At 37.8% G+C, this 23,092-nt stretch overlaps 1 protein-coding gene across 2 annotated transcripts; it reads left to right on the forward strand.

Moving 5' to 3' along the window:
• The first annotated feature begins 634 nt into the window (after positions 1-634).
• LOC127440023 (excitatory amino acid transporter 1-like) lies at positions 635-21,836 on the forward strand. 2 transcript variants are annotated; one of them, XM_051696392.1, is made up of 10 exons: positions 635-774; positions 1,657-1,922; positions 3,126-3,263; positions 7,884-8,088; positions 8,180-8,222; positions 8,928-9,199; positions 9,810-10,043; positions 10,915-11,109; positions 12,678-12,812; positions 20,653-21,836. In XM_051696392.1, the coding sequence occupies exons 2-10, from the start codon at positions 1,742-1,744 to the stop codon at positions 20,861-20,863; spliced, it is 1,614 nt and encodes a 537-aa protein (XP_051552352.1). In that variant the 5' UTR covers positions 635-774; positions 1,657-1,741; the 3' UTR covers positions 20,864-21,836. The 2 variants fall into 2 exon arrangements, with proteins under 2 accessions (XP_051552352.1, XP_051552353.1); XM_051696393.1 differs by having other exon boundaries at positions 650-774; positions 1,740-1,922.
• Positions 21,837-23,092: the final 1,256 nt, after the last annotated feature.

Below are 23,092 nucleotides of genomic sequence, written 5' to 3' on the forward strand. Positions count from 1 at the left end.
GTCATGCGCTATAGTAAAAGTGTTATGATGTCATAAGATAGCATTGTGTGATGAAAAAGGCGAAAATTACGTGTTTATGAACTGATAATCTGCCGTTTTACTCATGATGGTTGAAAGTGAATAAAAGTCATTATTGTTGTAGTGCCTCTAGTGTTGATTTCAGAAAACGGTGGCGATATGTACAATAATAATAATTTGGTATAGTAAAAATTTAGGTACGTGATTCTTTGTTTTGAATTTTTTTAAATCCACAAACCTTCTGTTTATCCCCAAATTTTAAGGGGTGATTCACCTCATAAAAGTGGATGGAGACCAAAATGCTAGATAACTCCTTTTGAGTTCCACACAAAAAAAAATGAAGAAAGTCATTCGGATTTGGAACAACATCAGGGGGTAAATGATGACAGAATTTCCATTTTTAAGTGAATTATGCCTAAAAATCCCAGCTATTGAATGTAGTCCTTACTGTATACATGAACACACACAAACACATGCTTTGCTCTTTATCTCTTCATCTGGAGGGGGAGGAGATCTAAAAGACCCTCCCATAGTTGAGGTGGCAGTTCCTCCTCCCCAGTGTGTGAAAGAGCTTTGTTATTGGCTCTTCTCTGTCCTTTTCCCTCACTCCCTCCATGCTTGCTGTCTTATCTTTCCAAACTCTTGTGCCTTCTCTTCAAATTATACACGGCTCTCCAGACCCTAAACATAGAGGACCTCTGTCACCTCTGTCACAGTAACACAGGGCTCTAGCTGCTTCTAATCCTTTTTTGTGGTGTAAGTATGCTGTTTATTATTGTTCTAAATGTAGGGGTGAATTCTCTGAGAACATGTGTGTGTGTGTGTGAGTGAAAAAAAAGGGAAAGCAGTAGTGTTTGGTCTGGCTGTATTCCTAGCACACGTGGAGCTGTGGAAAACTGCAGTATTTGGCAACTTGTTCGTACTGAACGCAGATGCATCTGGCTCTGTTTCAAAAACCTGTGCTGAACTGTGTTGAAGTCAGCTCTAATGAAATAATTCAGTCACACGTTTCATGACTGAGTTGTTGACTCTAGTGTTGTGAATTAAGGGGTTTTAGTAAGATGAACATTTTTTAAGAAGCATTTGAACACCAAAACAAAAAAGTCCAAAGTCTAATATCTGTAATCTAAAGCCACATGTTTTATTTATATATATATATATAAAAAAAGTTTTGTAGCATTTCCTAATTATTTAACTGTTTTCTATATTGTTATTAGTGGTGCTTGCTAAGGCATGTATCACTACTTCTTCTCTGTTTTTGCTACAGACATGAATGATACCTCAAATGGCACGGTTTATCAAGAGAGGTGTGCCATTACTTTTTTAAGCAATCAGATTTATCATTTTTAGCTAATGCACAATAAAACTGAAGGAGGGACTCAAGCCATATCTTGATACCAGAATATCATAGGGACTTGGAGGTGGACAAATTTGACTAGCAACCACCCAGGATATTCTAGCAATGACCTAACAATCACCCTCATCACCCCAGCATCATAACAGCGAAAAAGCACCATTTACATTTTCTGCAGAAAATGTAAAAATCCAGTTATCTCCAATAATACTATTACCTGGATGGATAGGAACAATACTATGCATTGGAGATGTTATGATAAATCTGTATTTTGTTCTCTGCAGCTATTGCCCATCAGTGCAGAGTGTTTTGAATTAAAACTCTCGCCCAACTGTGTCTGTTGTGTCCGGTGTGGCGTCCACTCCAGGCATGACTCAAAGTAATGGGGAGACGCGTATCCAGCGCAGGCGAGTGCAGCAGCTGCGAGACGGCATCACAGAGCGTTTGATGAGGGCACGGACCACCGTACAGAACATCACCAGCAATGACGTTAAAGGGTTTTTCAGACGGAATGCCTTCGTCATACTCACAGTCATTGCTGTAATCATTGGTGAGATTATCTATGATTTTGAGACGATAGAAAGTGATTTTTGCTTTTTTACTCTCAATGGAAAGATGCACAATGCATTTATCTTTCATGCAGGAAAGGGTCTCCCCTTCCAAAAAAAAAAAAAAAAGTCATTTCTTGTGTCATTATTTTCTCACCCTTATGTTGTTCCAAACCCATATGACTTTTGTTCTTCCGTGTAACTCAAAAGAAGCTGTTTGGATGAATTTTAGCTTAAGTCACCATTCACTTTCATTTATTTATTAATTTTTCCATACAATGAAAATAAATGGTGACTGAGGCTGTCAGTCCCTAACATATTACCTTAGTGTTCCTTTTGTGTTCCGTGGAAGAAAGAAAGTTACAGGGTATTGGAACGGCATAAGGGTAAATAAATAATAACAGAACTTTCATTTTTGGGTGAACCATCCCTTTAAAGCAAAAATACTATACAGAAATACTTTACATCAGTACTCTGTTATTTCTGTTATTCCATAATGTAATTTGTTACATTATGTATTAATACTGACATCATATATAATAGTGAGATACCGTCACTGTATATTTGCTGATAATCGTCCCCTCCAAGTTTGCCTTATTATCAGCAGTGGTAATTCCTTATATCAATTTTAAAATATATCAACACCCTCACAATAGATATGAAATATTCTGTTTAGAAATTAATATGTTTGAGTCAATAATGTGTCAAATAAGTGTTCATTTCAGTACAGCAAATTCTCATCTGCCATCATTAAATTATAATATATATTATGTATATTTCAGCATTATATCGGCCATCAGCCACCCTGCTCTCTAGAAATCAGAATCGAAACTGCCCATAAAAAAATATATCGGTCTTTAATCACATCACTAATATATATTAGACATCAGATTTCAGAGATCTCATATGTTTCTCAGTATTATTAAGTGATATCATAACACAATACTTAATACCTCAGTATTGTGCTCTGACATCAGCATTGGCACAGTACAACACAGTTGGACTATTTTAGAATTTCACAGTCGTGACTTTTATTATTTTTTTTCTGTCTTTTTTCTTTCAGTATATGAAAAACATGTTTCGTAACCTAACCATTCCAACTTAAACATGAATGTGTAAAAGATGCTAAAGTCATTAAAAAAGGACAACAATTTTCTCGCATTATTTATAGATGATTTATAGATTTGCATGTGTTTTTGTGCCAGGTACAATTCTGGGCTTTGGACTGCGGCCGTATAAAATGTCTTATCGGGAAATGAAGTACTTCTCCTTTCCTGGAGAGCTGCTGATGAGAATGCTGCAGATGTTGGTACTCCCTCTGCTGGTGTCCAGTTTAATTACAGGTAGCCTACGGGCCACCGCGGCGCCAACAGGAAGTGATTGCATACAGACATGGGCAACTCTGCCAGCTAAACATATGATACAAGGGAAGGGGACTGGCCGAATGTGGCAGACCCTTGTGTGACACCCTTTATTATGTCACACAGCTGATGCAACACAATCTTTCCCAGAGCTGTTAAAGGGACAGCTCACACAAAAATCATTTACTCACCCTCATGTTGCTCCAAACCCGTTTGTGGAACACCAAAAGGAGATGTTTGTCTCAGTCGCCATTCACTTCTATTGCATCTTTTTCCATTCAATGAAAGCGAATGGTGACTGAGGCTGTCCTTCTGCCTAAAATCTCCTGTTGTGTTCCACGGAAGAATGGAAGTCATACAGGTTTGGAACAGCCTGAGGGTGAGTAAATGATTTCTGGGTGAACTATCGCTTTAATGTGTTTGTTGTTTTTTAGTTAGCAAAACAGTTTAAGATTCTAATATATAAGAGCGTTAATTGTATTCCGTATTGTTTTGGGAGCTTCAACAATGCTGATATAAAAATAAAGGAGAATCTTGTATAAGGTTAGCATAAGTTCTCTGGTGGGGGGGTTTGACTGACCGAGAAAGGAAAAGGGAGAGCAGGTGAGAGTTTGTGTGAGGTCAGTATTTGATGGTCATTTTCCAAACAGACAAGAGGTCGAGGGTCAAAGTGACCATACGGAGAAATGAACAAATGCCTCTTTCAGTGACCTCTCTCTCTGTTCGTCACTCATTCTCTGTGCATAAATAGCATTTACTGCCTTCTAAATAGTCACAAACTTTCAGAGACAGGCTCCTAGACAGATTTATAGATTGCCTATGGAACAAACAGCATATATAGAATGAAGAAGACAATACATTTATATTGCTAAACTTTGACACTGATAAACTGATTCTTTTAGGCTTAAATTCACTGGATAGATCAATTCAGTTTATGTTGCTAGTCATGTGCCTTTAAAGTCAACTTGAAATCAAAATTGACACCATTTACTTTCTCCTGATCTTACTGTGAACCATTCAGCAGTGCATGTTAATGCAAACAAGTAACATTTTGTCTTTGTATTCCTTTGTAATCAATCCTTCTTATTTTTCAAATCCATTCAACCTGTCATATAGAGACTACTGTTCACAATCCAATCAATTCCTGATGGATAAATTCAAGTAACGTCCTTATTCTTTCTTGTTGCACACACAAGTTTTAGACATTCAGCTGTTTGTCTTTCTCTTGTTTTCATTTGTACAGTCACAAGGCAGACATCAATGACACAGTAGAGTTCCGTTCAAACATAAACACACTCACACACACACTCATGTGGTGCTCGACATCACAGCTTGTCATCGAGTCAACCAAATCTGTAAAAGCCAAAACATGGGACAAACTTGAGAGACAAACCAGTGACTCACTGATAATGTAGAGCTTTAGAGAAAATGTGAGCACATCAGGTGTTTGCTGGAACTAAGTCAACTACAATCTCTTTCTTTATTTACTGATTAACAACTGGAGAATTACTGATTCTTGAAATGTCTTGAAAGGTCCTGCATTGTAAACACTGTGGTTTAAAGATGCAGTGTATTATTGCTATAAGCAGTTTTTAGCAGTGATTTGACAGAAATGAATTGACTGATTGTTGCTTTGCATTAGCTTGATGTATCAAAACAAATAGTTCACCCAAAAAGGAAAATTCTCTCATCATTTACTCACCCTCATGCCATCAGATGTGTATGACTTTCTTTCTTCTGCTGAAAACAAAAAAGATTTTTAGAAGAGTATCTCAGCTGTGTAGGTCCTTACAAGTGAATGGTGACCAAAACTTTGAAGCTCTAAAAAGCACATAAAGGCAGAAGAAAAGTAATCCAGACGATTCCAGTGGCTTAATCCATGTCTTTAGAAGCATTCTGATCGGTTTTGGGTGAACACAGACAAAAATTTAACTCCTTTTTTCACTGTACATCTTGCCATTACAGTCTGTAAGCACGATCATTATTACATTTCCTAGTGCCTGATGCATATGCAGAGAGTTAGATGGTGCTATAGGAAGTGTAATCGAGGTTGAAATCATGATCGACAAGGAGCCTGTTGATGTCAAGATTTATGGTGAAAAATGAGTTATATTTCGGTCTGTTCTTACCCAAAAACAATAAGATTGCTTCAGAAGACAGATTAAACCACTGGAGTAGTATGGATTACTTTTATGCTGCCTTTATGTGCTTTTTGGAGCTTCAAAGTTTTGGACCCTGTTGACTTGCAATATACAGTATGGACCTACAGAGCTGAAACATTCTTCTAAAAATCTTTGTTTGTGTTCAGCAGAAGAAAGAAAGTCATACACATCTGGGATGACATGAGGATGAGTAAATGATGAGAGAATTTTCATTTCTGGGTGAACTAACCCTTTAAGCAGAGGTCATTATTGCTGTTAAAATGATTTGAGGGAATTCATTAGAAAAAATTAATGCAAACTAGTCAACAGCATTACTTCTAAACTAGATTTTTTACATTCTCTCAAGAAAAAATTAGTGTTGCTTGCCCATGCAAAAGTCACCACCATGATGCTAAGGTGTTGTGGGTGGTTTCTGGGTGGTTGCTAGGTGGTTGCTTACTGGCCTATGATATTCTGGTCTCTAGTCTAGATATGGCTTGGTTCCCTCCTTCAATGTAAGTGGGATTTATCCACTCACGCTTAGAAAAATATTAGCACACCTCTCCACAAAAAAGCACACAATTTGAGGTATAACTGTTTTTTCTCCCCTTTGCTCCCCAATTCAGAATGCCCAATTTCCAATGCGCTCTAAGTCCTTGTGGTGGCGTAGTGACTCGCCTCAATCCGGGTGGCGGAGGACGAATCTCATTTACCTCCACATCTGAGACCGTCAATCTGTGCATCTTATCACGTGGCTTGTTGAGCGCATTATAATGGAGACCTAGCGCGTGTAGAGGCTTCACGCTATTCTCCGCGGCATCCACGCACAGCTCAACACGCGCCCCACCGAAGCAAACCACATTATAGTGACCACAAGGAGGTTAACCCAACATGACTCTACCCACCCTAGCAACCGGGCCAATTGGTTGCTTAGGAAGCCTAACTGGAGTCACTCAGCACACCCTGGATTCGAACTTGCGACTCCAGGTGTGGTAGTCAGCATCTTGACTTGCTGAGCTACCCAGGCCCCCCAGTTTGAGGTATCATTCACATTCATAGCACAAACGGTATAGCACAAAATTATACTTCGGTTGCTGGAAAATTAACATCACATTGTTCGTTACGTACATTTAACGTGACATACTCTCCGCGTGCAGCCTGATATTTCTTGACATCCCTGTCAGCACATTCACATGTCGTTGACTGTACTAAAAGCTGTCGTAGTGCACATGCGGCGAACATGTCCGTATGGGCTTGTGATCAAAAGAGTATACTTTGAAAGGCTGAGCGCTCGCTATGCACGCAATGTACCGGTATACCCTCGCCTTAATAGTGACTAGTAAGCATGTTACAACTGACAAAGTATTCATTATATAGCCACTTGATTGAACAGATAGATTTAGATCATCAGCAATATTCGGTCTGTTCACTGATTTCTACGGAGAAAGCGTTTTCATTAAATACACATTTCTCAGTGAGGGTCACACAGAATTGGTCTTTGAAGACTGTTTGTGTGCATTTGTGAGGAGATTACTTTGCAGTATAGGAGAATGAGACTTTATAAGACTCTTGCAGGGCAGAGCCATCGTTACCATGGAAACAGGAATTAATGAGAGTAGCAGAAAGAAAACATGACCTGTGCGCAAGGTTCCCAGGCCTCAGTGTCTGAGGGAGACTAGGGGGGGTCGAGGGTATTTGGGGTGTGAGTTCAGGGTTTTTATGGGCTGGGGGCAGTGAGATCATTGCTTAGGATCTGACACACACCATACCTTAATAATGGACCACATACATTGCACGATACAATAGTTGTTTCAGTTTTACTGAAAAGAAAGGAAACCAACCATTCATTTCTAAAGGACTTATTTTGTACTTTGGTTTGACAAGAAAAATATATTGCTATTTGTTTTGGATAAAAAAATAAAAATAAAAAAAAGAATTTTCCACTATAGGGCAGGGAGAAGTATAACTTCCAGTCAAAGGTTTAGACACATGTCTAAACATAAAGAACATGAAGGGATCTTAAAAACTGGATTATGCTTAAAGGGATAGTTCACCCAAAAATCATCATTTACTCACCCACCCTTATGTTGATCGAACCCCATATGACTTTCTTGTTTCCATGGAACACAAAAGAAGATGTTAGGCAGTATGTTAGCCTCAGTCACCATTCACTTTCATTGCATCTTTTTTCCATACAATGCAAGTGAATGGTGACTGAGGCTAACATTCTGTCTAACATCTCCTTTAATATAGGTTTAAACAAAATTATAGTAAATGACAGAATTGTCATGTCTGGATAAATTATCCCTTTAAGCATAAGCCAGTTGTGTTATTTAATATTTTTGATGACTTTACTATTTTTCTTAAATGTGGAAATTAGTAATAATAGGAGTATAATATATGCTGTTGCTTGCAATACTATACGTACATTCAGTCAGAGTCTTACATCACCTGTGTGCAGGTATGGCAGCACTGGACAGTCGAGCTTCAGGGAAGATGGGTCTAAGAGCTGTAGTTTACTACACTACTACCACCATCATCGCTGTCTTCATCGGGATTGTCATGGTGCTCATCATCCATCCAGGAAAAGGCTCGAAAGATGAATTTACTAAACAGGAGAAAATAGAGCAAGTTAGCCCTGCAGATGCCTTCCTGGATCTCATCAGGTACTGAAAAGTAACATTTTACATTTCATTGTTTTTACAAGGGTCTTTTGTTCAAATGTAAAAAAACAATTGTGTTTTTTTGTTTTTACAGAAATATGTTTCCTCCCAATCTAGTGCAAGCGTGTACACAACAGGTAAAAACTCCAGTCTGCTGAGTTCATTGATATTTTTGTTTTTGTCTATTTAACTCTCTCTTTTTTGTTCTATCCATATTGTCGTCTTTTCCTGTTTATGTTCATTCCTTACTCATATCCATCTGTTGTGTTTTTCCCCCAAAATGATTTATTTGAAGTGGTTTTTGCTAATGTAAGCACCACTACTATTATTGCTCATATTTAGGATGGTGTTTGCTCTACAGTACACCCCTAAACTCCTCCATGTAACTTGTCCCAGACAAATGATATCTCAAATTGTGCAGGTTGTGCAGAGGAGAGGTGTGCTATTACTTTTATAAACAATCTGACTTACACTTTACACCTGGTGGATGATCAAATTGGCAAATAAATCTCATAGACTTGAAATGAAGGAGGGAAAAGTTGGAGTCATACGTACTCCATACTGTATAATATCATAGAGACTTGTGTGTGGGCTATTTTGATCTGGGCCAGCAAGCAACCACTCAGAATACCTTAGCAACCAACAAACAATGCCTTAGTAACCACCCAGAACAACCCAGCAACCATACAGTAATGCCTTGGCAATAACCCACACACCCTAGCATCATGATGGCAAGCACCACTCACATTTTCTTTACAAAATGTAAAAATATAGTTACCCCATAAAACGGCAAAGAAAACCAAGTACACGTTTACTGTATCTATTCTCTCTTTCTTTCACAGTTTAAGACAAAGTATGCAAAGCGCGTGATCACAGTAAAAGTTACGGTGAATGAGACGCTCTTCAGTTTGGATAACGGGTCGCAGGAACTCCAACACGAAGAGATGATTCCAGTGCTCGGAACTGTTAATGGAATCAACGCGCTCGGACTTGTGGTCTTCTCCATGTGCTTTGGTCTCATTATTGGGAACATGAAAGAGCAGGGTCAGCCGCTGCGGGACTTCTTTGACTGTCTGAACGAGGCCATCATGAGGCTGGTTGCCATTATTATGTGGTGAGTGATTTAGGGTAGGAATTTTCTTAATTTTGATCACATGAATGGACAGATTAAGTGATTGGTTTTCATAATTAATGGAAACCACTTGTTATGAAACTATAAAAATCATGTTATGGCTTTTCAGACTGTTTTTGTAATTTTGACTTTGCACAGACATAAAGTCAACATGAAATGGTGTTTGTGACATATTTCAGAGTAAAACGGGACATGAGAATAAATTAGGGCTGAACGTGATTTTCTCCATAGGGATTTGATTGGATCATGAAAAGGGTCTCTATGACAGGTGGCTGGAGGGCTTGGTGACGTCAGCCAAAAAGGAAAGTCGTTTTAGAGTGGAGCAAGTTATTACACTTTGATGAAATATTAAAGACAGACTTTCTTTGGAATAACATGCAATGATAAATCTTGCACAACAAGACTAAGAATGTGTATTAGAAATGTTTTATTTCATGTTGATATTAATGAAATGTTCTGCTAAAATAGGCAGTATTTCAGCATATTCATCTAACTTTCTCCTTCTTCCTACCTTTTTCTACACTTTATGCTTTCCACTGAATTACAGTGATCATAAATGGCAGTAAATATCTATTGTGGTATCCCATCTCAGGTACGCTCCATTGGGCATACTGTTCCTGATTGCAGGAAAGATAGTTGAGATGGATGATCTGTCAGCAATGGGAGGGCAGTTAGGCATGTACACCGTCACAGTCATCACTGGTCTGCTGATACATGCTGTCATCGTTCTACCCTTGCTCTACTTCCTTGTGACACATAAAAATCCATTTGTGTTCATCGGTGGTCTTCTGCAAGCCCTTGTCACCGCACTCGGTACCTCTTCCAGGTGAAGTTTTACACCCATACTGCTTAATCAGTTTCGTTAACTGTGTTTTTCAAGGAATTACTTTTAATAAATGTACCAGCCATGAGTGGAGATGTCATAACTAGAAGTCTGACATTTTCAAACTCTAGACCTTGACCTTAAATGTTCTCTTTATATATAAATATACCATCATTTACTCACTCTCATGTTGTTCCAAAATGAAAGAAAAAGATTAGCAGAATTTGATGAAGCTCTTTTCAATGCTATAAAAGCATAGCGGCTGTGAAGCTCTAAGAATTTAAGTAGTTATTTGTTGAAAATATTTTGCTCAGCTGCAGCTCTCAAATCTTTTTAAATATGTTGCGAGAAGATGGGTTGCAGCAGGTTTCATTTCAATGATGCTGAATGCTCAAATTACCATTTTTGCAATGCATCAAGTTTGACTATGGGAGCTATGGTAGGGGGGAAATTTACTGTGAATAATGTCTTCAATTTTGGTCTGTTGCTCACATAAAGCTATCAAATGGGTTGAGAAATCTTGAAATATATCGCACACGTTCAATGGATAACTTTTATGGCATTTTAATGGTGCTTTTTTGTCCTCTTTGAGCTTTACAGCTCGTAGTCACTGCATGCCTTCATGAATAGAAAAGAACAGCACAAACATTCTGCTAAATTTAGCCTTTTGTGTTCCACAGTCATATGGGGTCTGGAACACATTAGAGTGAGAAAATAATGACAGACTTTTCACGTTCAGGAAAACTATTCCTTTAAAAATGACATACAGTTTCTAGAGATGATTTATGTAGTTCTAAAGGCAATCATTGTACTGTTGTGTAAATGTTACAAAGTAGCACTTGACTAACCTCATACGTTTTGTTTCTCTCGTCAGCTCTGCCACTCTGCCCATCACCTTTAAGTGCCTGGAGGAAAATAACCATGTGGATAAACGTGTAACACGATTTGTGCTGCCAGTGGGAGCCACGATAAACATGGATGGTACAGCCCTATATGAAGCTCTGGCTGCCATCTTCATAGCACAGGTCAACAACATGGACTTGAACTTTGGACAGATTCTAACCATCAGGTAAAGTTAGGATAAATTAAAAAATAGCTAACTTCAGAATTCCCACAGTCTGATTTCATTAAAATTATGTGACTGTGACAAAATTTTTGCAAATGAATATTTAATATATTATATTTAATTATACTTTTAATGACGTGGTTCATTACACGTATCGCAGCAGTTGTGAGGTGAAATGCCACTGTGTGGCGCTAAAAGCGAGTTAAATGTTTTCCAAACAGAAGAGCTTAATCCTCTATCGAGTTTAAATGAACAAACCGACCTCCACATCCTATACCTTTACTGCTAAACAGTTAAAGGAATATTCTGGGTTAAATACATGTTAAGCTCAATCGAAAGCATTTGTGGCATAATATTTATTACCACAAAAAAAATGTTTTTTTTTTCTTTTAAACAGCTAAGGTTACAGTGATGCACTTACAATGGAAGTGAATGGGGGCCAATCTTTGGAGGGTTTAAAGGCAGAAATTTGAAGCTTATAATTTAAAAAAAGCACTTACATTAATTCTTCTGTTAAAACTGTATTATTTGAGCTGTAAAGTTTAAATTGTCATTTTTACAGTTTTTTGACATTACATTGTCATGGCAATGAAGTTGTAAAATTGGCTATAACTTTACATAGAAAAGGTTAGTAGATAAAGTTTTATCACACTACAGTCATGTTTTCACACACATTGTTTATTTCTTGTGGCTATACTTTAGAAAAGGTGAGTATTTTAATGTAAAAAAGTTGGCCTCCATTCACTTCTAAGTGCCTCACTGTAACCCAGATTTTTGCTTTTTGTTTTTAAGAAAAGGGCAAGTCAAAATTAATTTTTGTGGTAATTAATACTATGAAACAAATGCTGTCGATTGAGCATAACTTGTATTGAACCAGGAATACTACTTTAAGCTACTGCTTAATTTGATCACTATAACAAGCTTGTAAATGTACTAGTTGATTATGTAGGGCAAACTTTAGAATGTGTCGCCTTACAAGTCATGTGCTTTAATAAAAGTGATTAGATGTCAGAGAAACAAAGTGAAAAAATGAGTGCTTATGAACTGAACTGACAATCTGCCATTTTACTGGTGATTTGTGTGAAAGGGAATAAAAGTCATTGCTGTTTTGCACCTCTAGTGTGCATTTAACCAGGAAACTGCTGTGATACATAGAACGAGACACAGAAAATTATTTTGCAAAAATTTAGGTATAGTGATTCTATGAGGCCAGGGTGCAGATTTCAAGTGGATATACATTTTTAGGTATGCTTTGCTCTAAAATAATTAGAGTAGATATATAGCAATAGCAATATGTGAGTGGATCGGTTGGTGGAACCAATTCACAGACATCTGTCTTAATGATTCCTTATCAAATCAGTCTGAATCAAAATATTTTTTAAGTAATCACAAATGACTCTAAACTAAAGTTGAAGAAAAAGTCATGGAAATTCACTGGTCAAAAAGTCTGGGAATCCTGTTACTTTCATTATGACAGTATTCAGCAGTTAATTCAATTAAATATCTCTAATTTTTCATACTACTACAGTTCCTTTTCTGACACAAGAAATTCTTGCTATTATGTTTAACAGTATCACAGCAACAGCAGCCAGTATTGGTGCAGCCGGAATCCCTCAGGCTGGCCTGGTTACCATGGTGATAGTGCTGACCTCTGTAGGACTGCCCACTGATGACATCACCCTAATCATTGCTGTTGATTGGTTCCTGTGAGTACTACATTTCATGTATTATGCAATTGAGGAACACAGTTTTCAACTTGTTTTGGATGTAGCCAACAGTACATAAAAAATATGGCATGCTGTTGCTCCACACAGAATGTTAATTCTATTAATTGAAATGAATAATTGCAATTACAATATCAAGGGAAATCATAGACAATTATGATTTTTGTCATAATCGTGCAGCCCTACCTGGAAACATGTGGGAATTTTAAAATTGTGATTTCCAGACCTTGAAAAGAAATGGGTTTTAATTTTTTTTTTAAATGTCATTGAAACTTCTATAGTGAATATCATTTATACTGTATATCATTTTTAATAAACTCCCACACTCACTCAAATGGGCTAGTAAGTGTTCTCTGTGAGTAAAATCTTTATAAAATCCTTTTTTCTTAAAATGCTTATCCTAATCACAAATTCAATTCATTGCTCAAAAGGTGTGGGAACCTTGAAATGGAGAGTCTGGACTTCAGGTCACGTGTACTATGTTTGTTTAAAGAGCACCTATTATGGTTTTTCAAATATTACCTTTCATGTAGTGTGTTATATAGCTGTTTGTGAACGTAAAAAAGTCTGCAAAGTTTCAAAAATCAAAGTGCACGACAAATGGAGTTATTGACTCCCAAAAGAAAGAACCGATTCTGAAATCCTGAAACGAGTCATTAGTAATTCCAGACTTACTTTCTGTACAAACCTACATAATTTGGTAACAAAAAACCCGTCTCTGGTCTTCATTGGCTGCTCGCGAACAGCTGTGACCCGCCCTCAAACACTACACTACACTTTTAAGTCACTGTCTCTGCACTGAATTCTGAATTCCTGTTGGTAAGTTCATTCACTGTCACATTATATGGTTAAAGCAGTCTGTGGCATGATGATGTGAGCAACAGTGTTCAGAACAGAACATCTATTGTGACACTTACAAGAAACCTCAGCCCTGGAAGGACAGAGGGAATCCAGAGGAAGAAAGTACATACTAGGAAAGATGGGTCAGCAAAAACACATCTCACAAGATAGAAGGAATATTTTTCTTAAGAGGAAGCTGCATGGGGCCCTCAGAGCACAAAAAATGCTAATGTTATATTAAGTGATAGAACGAATCTGAAAACTGCACCATCAATAAGTACAGTATGCAGGGCTCAACAATAAGCACTATTTTGCTGCCCCGGTCGGGTCAGTGTTTCAGATTTTTACTTCCAATGTTCCACTGGTCCCACCACAAAAAGTGTAATATCTCGTTTCTAAATGTCTCAGAAACATGTTATGTCTGTTTTTTTTTTATTACTAAAAAGGACTACTTTTATTTTTGAAATTTATTTTTATGTTGTCAGGAAACTATATTTATCTTTCATTTAATGCTTTTTTCTACCATAAAAAGAAACAATTAATAATATATTATGTTTTTAATGAGCAATAATAGCTGAAAATTCTACAGCTATTATGTAACTCCATGATTCATACAAACTTGATTGCTGGAAAACAATAGCATACCATGCAAAACATTACTAATGTTCAATAGTTGATAGTTTCCAAGACTATCACAAGTCATTACAAATTTCAACTATACTGTGTTAAACAGCTAGATAACGTGATCTTGGTGACGTCTTTAAAGGAATGTTCTGGTTTCCATATAAGTTAAGCTCAACTCATTTGTAGCATAATGTTGATTACCACAGTAAATAATTTTAACTCTTCCCTCGATTATTTGAAAGAAGCAAAAATCTGGGTTACAGTAAGGCACTTACAATGAAAGTGAATGGGAACAATCCATTAACAATAAAATACAAAATGTTTCAAAAGTATAGCCACGATACATAAACATTACATGTTAACACCATTTTAGTGTGATAAAATCGCATACAGGGTTTACTACCGGTGCATTTTCATGCCAATGAAGTACTGTTGGATGTACAGTAACTTTACACTAATAAGGTTGGTAAGTGATTTTATCACCCTAAAATCATGTTAACATGTATAATGTTTGCATCTTGTGGCTACACTTTTGAAACAGTGTGTATTTTAATGTTTATCGATATATACACTGAAACAACATTTAACTCCTACTACTACCCCTCCTCAATCACCAACCCCACTCGACCCCCAACGAACATCCCCATGGTCACACTTAAATACACACACACACACACACACACACACAAAAAAAAATCCTACACATCTAAAACTATGCCTCTCTCTCTACAGCCCCTCCCTGAGAGTCCCCCAAAAATGCCAAAAAACTGCCCCATTTCCCATCAAATGAATCAGATCCCCAGCCTTCTACATGACACCTCCTCGAAAGCTGCCACCCTCCCCATCTCCGCGCACCACTCCCAAAATGAGGGCGCTCCAGCTGACTTCCATCCCCTTAAAACAATCTGTCTGCCTGTCATAACACTGGTCAGGACCCCATTTTTTATGAGTTTATCCCCTATATTGATGACTGCCCAATCGCCTAAAATACAGAGTCTGGGGAAAAACGAAACCTGAGTGCCCAACATGTCACACACAAAACTCTGAACCTTCAACCAAAATTCTTGGCTCTTAACACACCCCCAAAAAACATGGGTTGTGTCTCCATCTTCTGATTGGCATCACCAGCAGGTGTGTGTGTCTTTAAGACCAAGCCTATACAATCTAGAGGGGTCCAGTAGAATTTATGTAAAATCTTGAATTGCATAAGGCGCACCCTTGCATCTCTAGATACAGACTTGACTTTCTTCAGAATCCTAGCCCACACTCCCTCCTCCAATACAAAGTTTAAATCTTTCTCCCATAATCTCTTAATAGAAGTTAAAGCTCCATCCCCCTGACTCTGAATTAGCAGGGAGTAATACACTGATGCCTCATGACCTTTTCCAAAATCAGCAATCACCTCTTCCAACGTATCTGCCGCTTTAGGGGGGTGTATGCTACTCCCAAAACTAGTACAAAGCAGATGGAGCAGCTGTAAATACCTAAAGAACTGAGATCTGGGAATCCCAAAATGTTGAACCAAATTTTCAAAGGATCTTAACACTCCACTCTCGTATTAACCTCCCTCTCAATCCTCTCTGACCAGCAGAAAGGGGACTTATTAATACATAATTTTAGGTTCAGCCATATGCTTGAGGCAACATTTAAATAAATGTCCGAATTAAACACTCTAAACACTTTTTCCATACCGAGTGCAAATGCGAAATAGCGGGGTGTAACTTAAATTCTCCGATTGGTTTGATAGAACGGCTTTGCAATGGCGAAATAGGGGCAAGAACTTCCTGTTCAATACAAAACCAGGGAGGGGCTCTCATGTGGAAGCAAACAGTGAGCCAAGTTTCTGAGACCGAATGCATAACAATAAAAAAAATCTTGGGTAGGCCTAGCCCACCTTTGTCAATCAGCCTATGTAACTTATTGAAATGTAATCTGGGATGCTTACCTTTCCAAATGAAGGACTTCGCTATGCTATCAAATTGCTTGAAATAAGAGAGGGGCACATCTATAGGGAGAGATTGTAGCAGGTAGTTGAATTTTGGAATACAATTCATTTTAATAACATTAACCTTTCCAATCACAGATAAATGTAATGAAGCCCACCTGCCCACATCGCTCGAAAACCTTTTTATTAAACAGTCAAAATTAACTCTAACTAAATCACACAAATTTGCTGGGAATAAAATACCCAAACACTTAATGCCATGTTGGGCCACTGGAAGGTGGCAGGCTGAAAAGCCGTTACTGGGCAGTACGCTGTCAGAGCCAAAGCTTTGGATTTAGACCAATTGACTCTGTATCCTGAGAACTTAAAAAAGGAATTAATAATTCTGTTAAGGCAAGGCATAGATCTAGTGGGGTCGGAGACGAATAATAAAATATCATCTGCGTAAAGCAAAAGCTTATGCGCCATACCGCCCACCACCACCCCTGGAAAATCATCTTCTTTTCTTATCGTGGCTGCTAATGGTTCCAAGGCAAGACAGAACAATAATGGGGAAAGAGGGCGGCTCTGCCGAGTGCCCCTATCCAGAGTAAATAATCTGTACAAAAAAAGTTTTTAAAAATCCGGTACAATCTTTGTACCACCGCTACCGGGTGTATATAAAGTAACTTAATCCATCCAATAAAAGTATTCCCAAACCCATATATTTCCAAAATAATTCGCCACTGACCACATGATATTGATGAAACGCCTAATGTTATCAGAAGAGCTGTGGCCCGAATAAACCCCACCTGATCTATATGTATAAGAATTTTTAACAATATTTTTACGTCTAGCTGGATCAGGGAAATTGGACGGTAACTCTTACACTCACTTGGATCTTTGTCCTGTTTAAGAATCAGACTGATCCGGGCTTGTGTCATGGTTGGCGGAAGCTTTCCATTCTTTAATGATTCCGTATAAACTTCTAACAAAAGTGGAGCCAGTTCTGTAGCATAAGATCTAAAAAATTCAGCGGCAAAGACATCTGGCCCCGGAGACTTGCCTGTAGGAAAGGCCTTAATTACCTTGCCAAGCTCCTCCAAGGTTATCTCAGGATCATCGTCAGTTTAGGGAGTTCTAATGGCTCCACAAATTTTCTAATGTCTTCATCAGTAGATGAAGACGTGGAACTATAGAGATCAAGATAGAATTATTTAAAAGCATTATTAATATCAATGGCTGAGGAAAATATTTTACCACCAGCAGATTTCACTGAGGGAATGGTGGAAAAAGAAACTCTCTGCTTTATATATCTATCCAAAAGCTTCCCTGCTTTGTCCCCCGACTCAAAGTATGACTGTCTTGCCCTGAATAGCCAAAACTTCACCTTCTGCGACAAAATAGTATTATATCTGTATTTCAATTGGGTCAATTCTCTGAGGCCATTAGACGACATTCAGCACTTTAGCTCTGCCTCAGCACTTTTAATATTCCTTTCCAACTCCACGAGTTCTCGTGCTTTGGATTTTTTGTTGTATGAGGCATACTGTATGGTCCGACCCTTAAGAACCGCCTTAAGTGCCTCCCAAGCCACGGCCACAGAGGATACTGAGGACCAGTTGGTGTCCATATAAATGTTGATTTCAGCCTTTAATATTTGTTGGAATTCAGGATTTTGCAAAAGGGATACATTAAAGCGCCAACTAAATGATTTATTTTTCTCTGTATGTTGCAACATCTCTAAACTCACCAGGGCGTGATCTGAGACTAAGATGTTTCCAATTGAGCAATCAACAACAGATGAAATGAGGGATTTAAATATAAAAAAAAACTCTATTCTAGAATAAATCTTATGGACTTTTGACAAAAATATATAGTCCCTACCAGATGGATTCAAAAGTCTCCAAATATCTGTAAGACCAAGATTTTTACACATCCTGTGATATGTCAATGTTGCTCTAGGGGGCTTACACACTTTTGCTTCACAATGATCAAGGACTGTGTCCATCAATAGATTAAAGTCTCCTCCCAAAATTATATCATGAGGGGTGCCAGTGGCTTGCAACATCCTTTCAAGATCTATAAAAAAGCCCTGATCATCGGCGTTAGGTGTGTAAATATTAGCCAAAATCAACCTTTGCCCCTGAATTTCTGCTAAAACCATTATGACTCTTCCTAATTTGTAGATGCTTACTTATCAGTGTAATGACTCCCCTGCTCTTACTTGAGCCAGCACTAAAGAAAACATGTCCACCTCATATCTTCCCAAATTTTTCAAGAAACTTGAAGAAACTCTATATCATATTTCTTACGTTTAAGAAGAGAAATAATCTTCCTTCTTTTTATGGGGTGCCCCAACCCATTCACATTTCACGTGGAGAAAGACAATCCACTCATATTAACATTTGACATTTTGACATATTACAAAAAATAGATTGTGTGACAAAAATAAAATTATAAAGACCACATTCCAACATTAGTGCAACAATCAAACCCCAAACTTCCCCCCGAACCAAACAAACAGAAAAAAGAAAAACGTCCGCATTAACCCCATGCATGACAGCGGCAACTGCCGTCCATCCCTCTAAACTCAAACAGTCCATGTATGCCTACGAGAGCCCCCGCAACAATTTTGCCATCGGATTGCTCAAATCTGGATTACAAATTTTGTGAGACAGAAATACACAACAGAAGACAATCTATAAACCAAACTCCAGCCAATAGGCAGGATAAACACAAAGAACATGTAGATTCGTCCACATAACTGTCCCGAAGGTGTGTTCCTCCACAAATCTCCAGCCGCTAGTGGAACCAGCACAAAAAAAAACACAAAAAAAAAATCTGTTCAGTTTCCTTGGGCAGTCAAACCAATGTTCAGTAAGCCAACCCATTTGACTGTTACATGGGTCATTTGTTTCACTCAATCACTCCAATGTCCTGCAAGACATCCTCCACAAAACAAACTCCAACCAATAGGAGGCATAAGCACAAAGAACATGCAGATTCATCCACAACACTGTCCCGAAGGAGTGCTACTACACAAAACAACTCCAACCGCTAGGCGGAACCAGCACAAAAAGAAACAAAAAGGTGCTCAGTTTCCTCGGACGGACAAATGAATGTTCAGTGAGTCCAACCAGTTGGCTGCAACTTGAGTACCACAAAATAACTTACTCAGTCCATTGACTTTATGAAGGACATTGCTTGCTGGGGACATGTAAATATTTTGTGGCCATCCTTAGCATCTAATCTCAATTTGGCCGGGAACATCAGTGCAAAAGTGACCTTCCATTGATGTAAGAGTTTCTTGCATTCCTTGAATCGATCACGTTTCTCTCTTGTCGAATTCGCAAAGTCTGAGAACAAGAAAATGCTGTGGTTCTTCCAAGAAAGCATTCCTTTATTCCTCGCCTCACATAACACAAGATCTTTATTGGATGATCTCAGAAATTTGGCCAGAATTGAAGGGCCTGACTCCCTCAGCGGATCGCCGAGCCGGAACCCTGTGAGCTCGCTCGATTTCCAGCTTATGGCCTGTTATGTCGAGCAGACTCGGGAAGAGCCCATCCAGGAATTTCACCATATCCCGACCTTCTTTGACCTCAGGAATTCCAACAATTCAGACGATATTCCGGCAGTTACGGTTCTCCAAGTCCTCCAGATTCACCCAGACGCACTCCAAATCCACCTTGGTCGCTAGCAGATTAGCAGCTAATTCCCTATCTGATGACTCCAGATAATCGATCCATTTCTCGACATCCTCCACTCTTGTAACCACCTCAGAGAATTTCGTCTTCATGGCAGTGATCGATCGACGTATTACAGCAAGATCCTCCAAGTCAGCAACGACGTTTGTCAGCATTGCCGACATGTTCAACAATTCTCGACGAATTTCCTTCACTTCTCCGGCCAAATCGGCTCCAGGGCTTATGGCCTGCTGCTCAGGGGTGTCAGCTTGAGCATGTAAGTGTCTTTTAATGTCTCCAGAGCCCAGAGATTTTGTATTCTTTGACATATTGTCTTCCTAGAACATTTATGGAACAGAGTGTATCGAATCTTACCGGTTTATGACATAAAAAGTATTAAAACTAGAAAAGTGCGCAAAGCTCGCTGTTCACACATCCGAACCTCACATGGCATCATGTGACTCTCCGATTTTTCTTTTTTTTTAAACAATCAAGGGACAAGTTGAAATTATTTTTTGTGGACATCGACATAATGCCACTAATGCTGTTGACTGAGCTTGTATTAAACCTGTAACATTCCTTTAAATCAGCAGATTTCGCAACAATATAAAACCAATTGTTTAAATCTGCAAGGCTTTCCTTATTGTTGAACCCTGTTGATGACTTTGATACTTTGGTTAACTTATGGGCAAACCACAGTATAATTACATGATCTCTTTACCTCTATTTTCATCTTTTGTTTCAGAGATCGGCTTCGCACAACCACTAATGTTCTGGGTGACTCCATCGGTGCTGGCATTGTGGAGCATCTGTCACGTCATGAGCTGCGTTCCATCGATGCAGAGGTCGGAAACTCTGTGCTGGAGGAAAACGAGACTAAGAAATCATATCAGCCCATCTCTCAGGAGAGCGAGTGTGAAAATGCCAAGATGCCTGACAGCGAGACCAAAATGTAACAGCCTGTTTCCTGAGGAGTTTTATCCATGGAAAACTGGAGTTTTTGTGCGAACACCAGTGACTTAGTCAGACACTAGTGATGTCTGATATTCATCTCAAGTCTTTTTTTATGCCTGTCAAAGACACACAAATGTATTGAAATGCCCACTCTACAAGCAAAAATGGACATGTGCGGTCCACAACGGTCCTTTTTGTTTTGTTGTAGAGCTAGTAAACTGATTAGATTGGTAAGAATTTGATTTAATTAATTTTCTCGATGAAGGTTTGGTTTTGTTCATTCAAGAGAAATATACTATGAGTACCATCATGGACAGAATTTGTTTATAATGATATTTAAACTTGGGCTGGGAAAATAAACAGATTTTAAATAAATGAAAATTAAATTCATCATATTTAGGCTATCTGCTCAGTTTATAACTGTGTAGTTAGTGAGCAATGCACAATTAAACAGTTTAAGCTTTTATTCAACTTATCATCCATGACGCACATTGGTCCGGACATTTTGTGGCAGCTTAAGTTGGAAAGTGAGACGGAGGCACCAGAAACATCAAAGTACAATGTTTTCATGCCACACCGTAGACTTTTCTGTAAACTTTAAGTTGCAAACTGTGAAGTCACTCAGACCACACATTATTTTTATTTGAATAAACAAACAAACTGTTCATTCAATTGATGAAACAATGTCATTTTAAGAATTTTATAAATGACTAATTTTGAAAAGAATAAAGGAATATGTAAATAAAAAAGACATTTTGGTCAGGTCTGCTCACATTGCCTGTATTCTTTTTAGGAGGTGATTCTTCTGTTGCCTTTATTGTCTGTTCGGAAATGTTCATTTTTGGATGTTTCTATAATCAGGATCATCCCTGCTTTGGATTACATCTTCAAACCTAGTTTTTGCATATCAGATCCTTTGATTTTGCTCACTTACTACACCCTGAAGTCACAACAAATGTATTTGTATAATGATAATAAGGAATTTAATCTTAAATCATCAGGGTAGCCCCACCCTGAAGTAATAAAATAATTTGGACTTCTGATTCCTTTACATTCATCATCTGTTGAGAATGGCTTAATCTTGATACATTTCAAACCTTCATTATTATGCTTATCAAGTACACGGTGTTACAGTATTCTCACCTTCGCAAAAAAGAAAAACCCGGCATGGGCATTCGGTGACCATGAAAAAGTATTTGGACATCCTTTAGAAGTCACACTTAAAATATCTGAATGTCATTGTATAAGGCAACAAAATATCAAACCAGGTGACATCTGCACACAAATGATGCTATATCTTTTCTCTGAGCTATCTTAACTTTTGTGAGCCACTTTGCAAGTACTTTTAACCAACTGGTGTCAAGGTGATTTTCAGTGGATGTATGAAGTCAGTTCCCCATAAAAGTATACACAAGGTCTGGATATTCAGCAATAGCGGCAGTAGTGCAAATATAATACAAATATGTAAATTACTATTATTATTATTATTATTATTATTATTATTATTAAACCTGTGATTGTGCTATTTTTCCTTAAAATAAATGCCAGTTGGTTAGATATTTTGCTATCTAATGCAATGACAGTCATACATTTTTAATGTGGCTCAAGTGTCCAAAATACTTTTTGGGGTCAGTGTATCCAAGCACAACAAAGAAAGGTGGAGTAGTATTTATTAAAGAAAACTTAATTAATATAAGTCCAGATCGCTACTTTATTGAGAGTTATGGCGTTTGCAAACCACCAAATAAATCCCAAGAAATTAGTAAATTCTTGCTCAATATACTAGCCCCCTAGCTTTAATGCTTATACCGAGTCGCCATCAAGTGGTAAGAAGTGAAAGTACAGGCGAGGTCAAAGGACAGCGCTTTATGTCAGATTGAAGTGAACTATTAAACTAATGTTTTATTATTAGAAATCTTTTAACATGTATGTTTATATGTGCATATTTTAGCCTTTATTTTTAATCCTTTTAATTTTTATATCTTGTTTTTTCCTATATAAAGCACCTTGAGAAGCTATATAAATAAATGAAAATAAAGTTTATTATTATTAATGTGTGAGCAGGCGAAAAAACTGTAACAGTAGTCTGGTATCACATGCTCAGAATAACTGAACAGACAGTTCTTATCAATTTAAATAAATATAAATATATATATATACATATATATATATATATATATATATATATATATATATATATATATATATATATATATATAATATATAAGTGT

The sequence above is a fragment of the Myxocyprinus asiaticus genome, chromosome 4 (genome assembly GCF_019703515.2).
Source record: "Myxocyprinus asiaticus isolate MX2 ecotype Aquarium Trade chromosome 4, UBuf_Myxa_2, whole genome shotgun sequence".
In the NCBI taxonomy this organism is placed as follows: Eukaryota; Metazoa; Chordata; class Actinopteri; order Cypriniformes; family Catostomidae; genus Myxocyprinus; species Myxocyprinus asiaticus.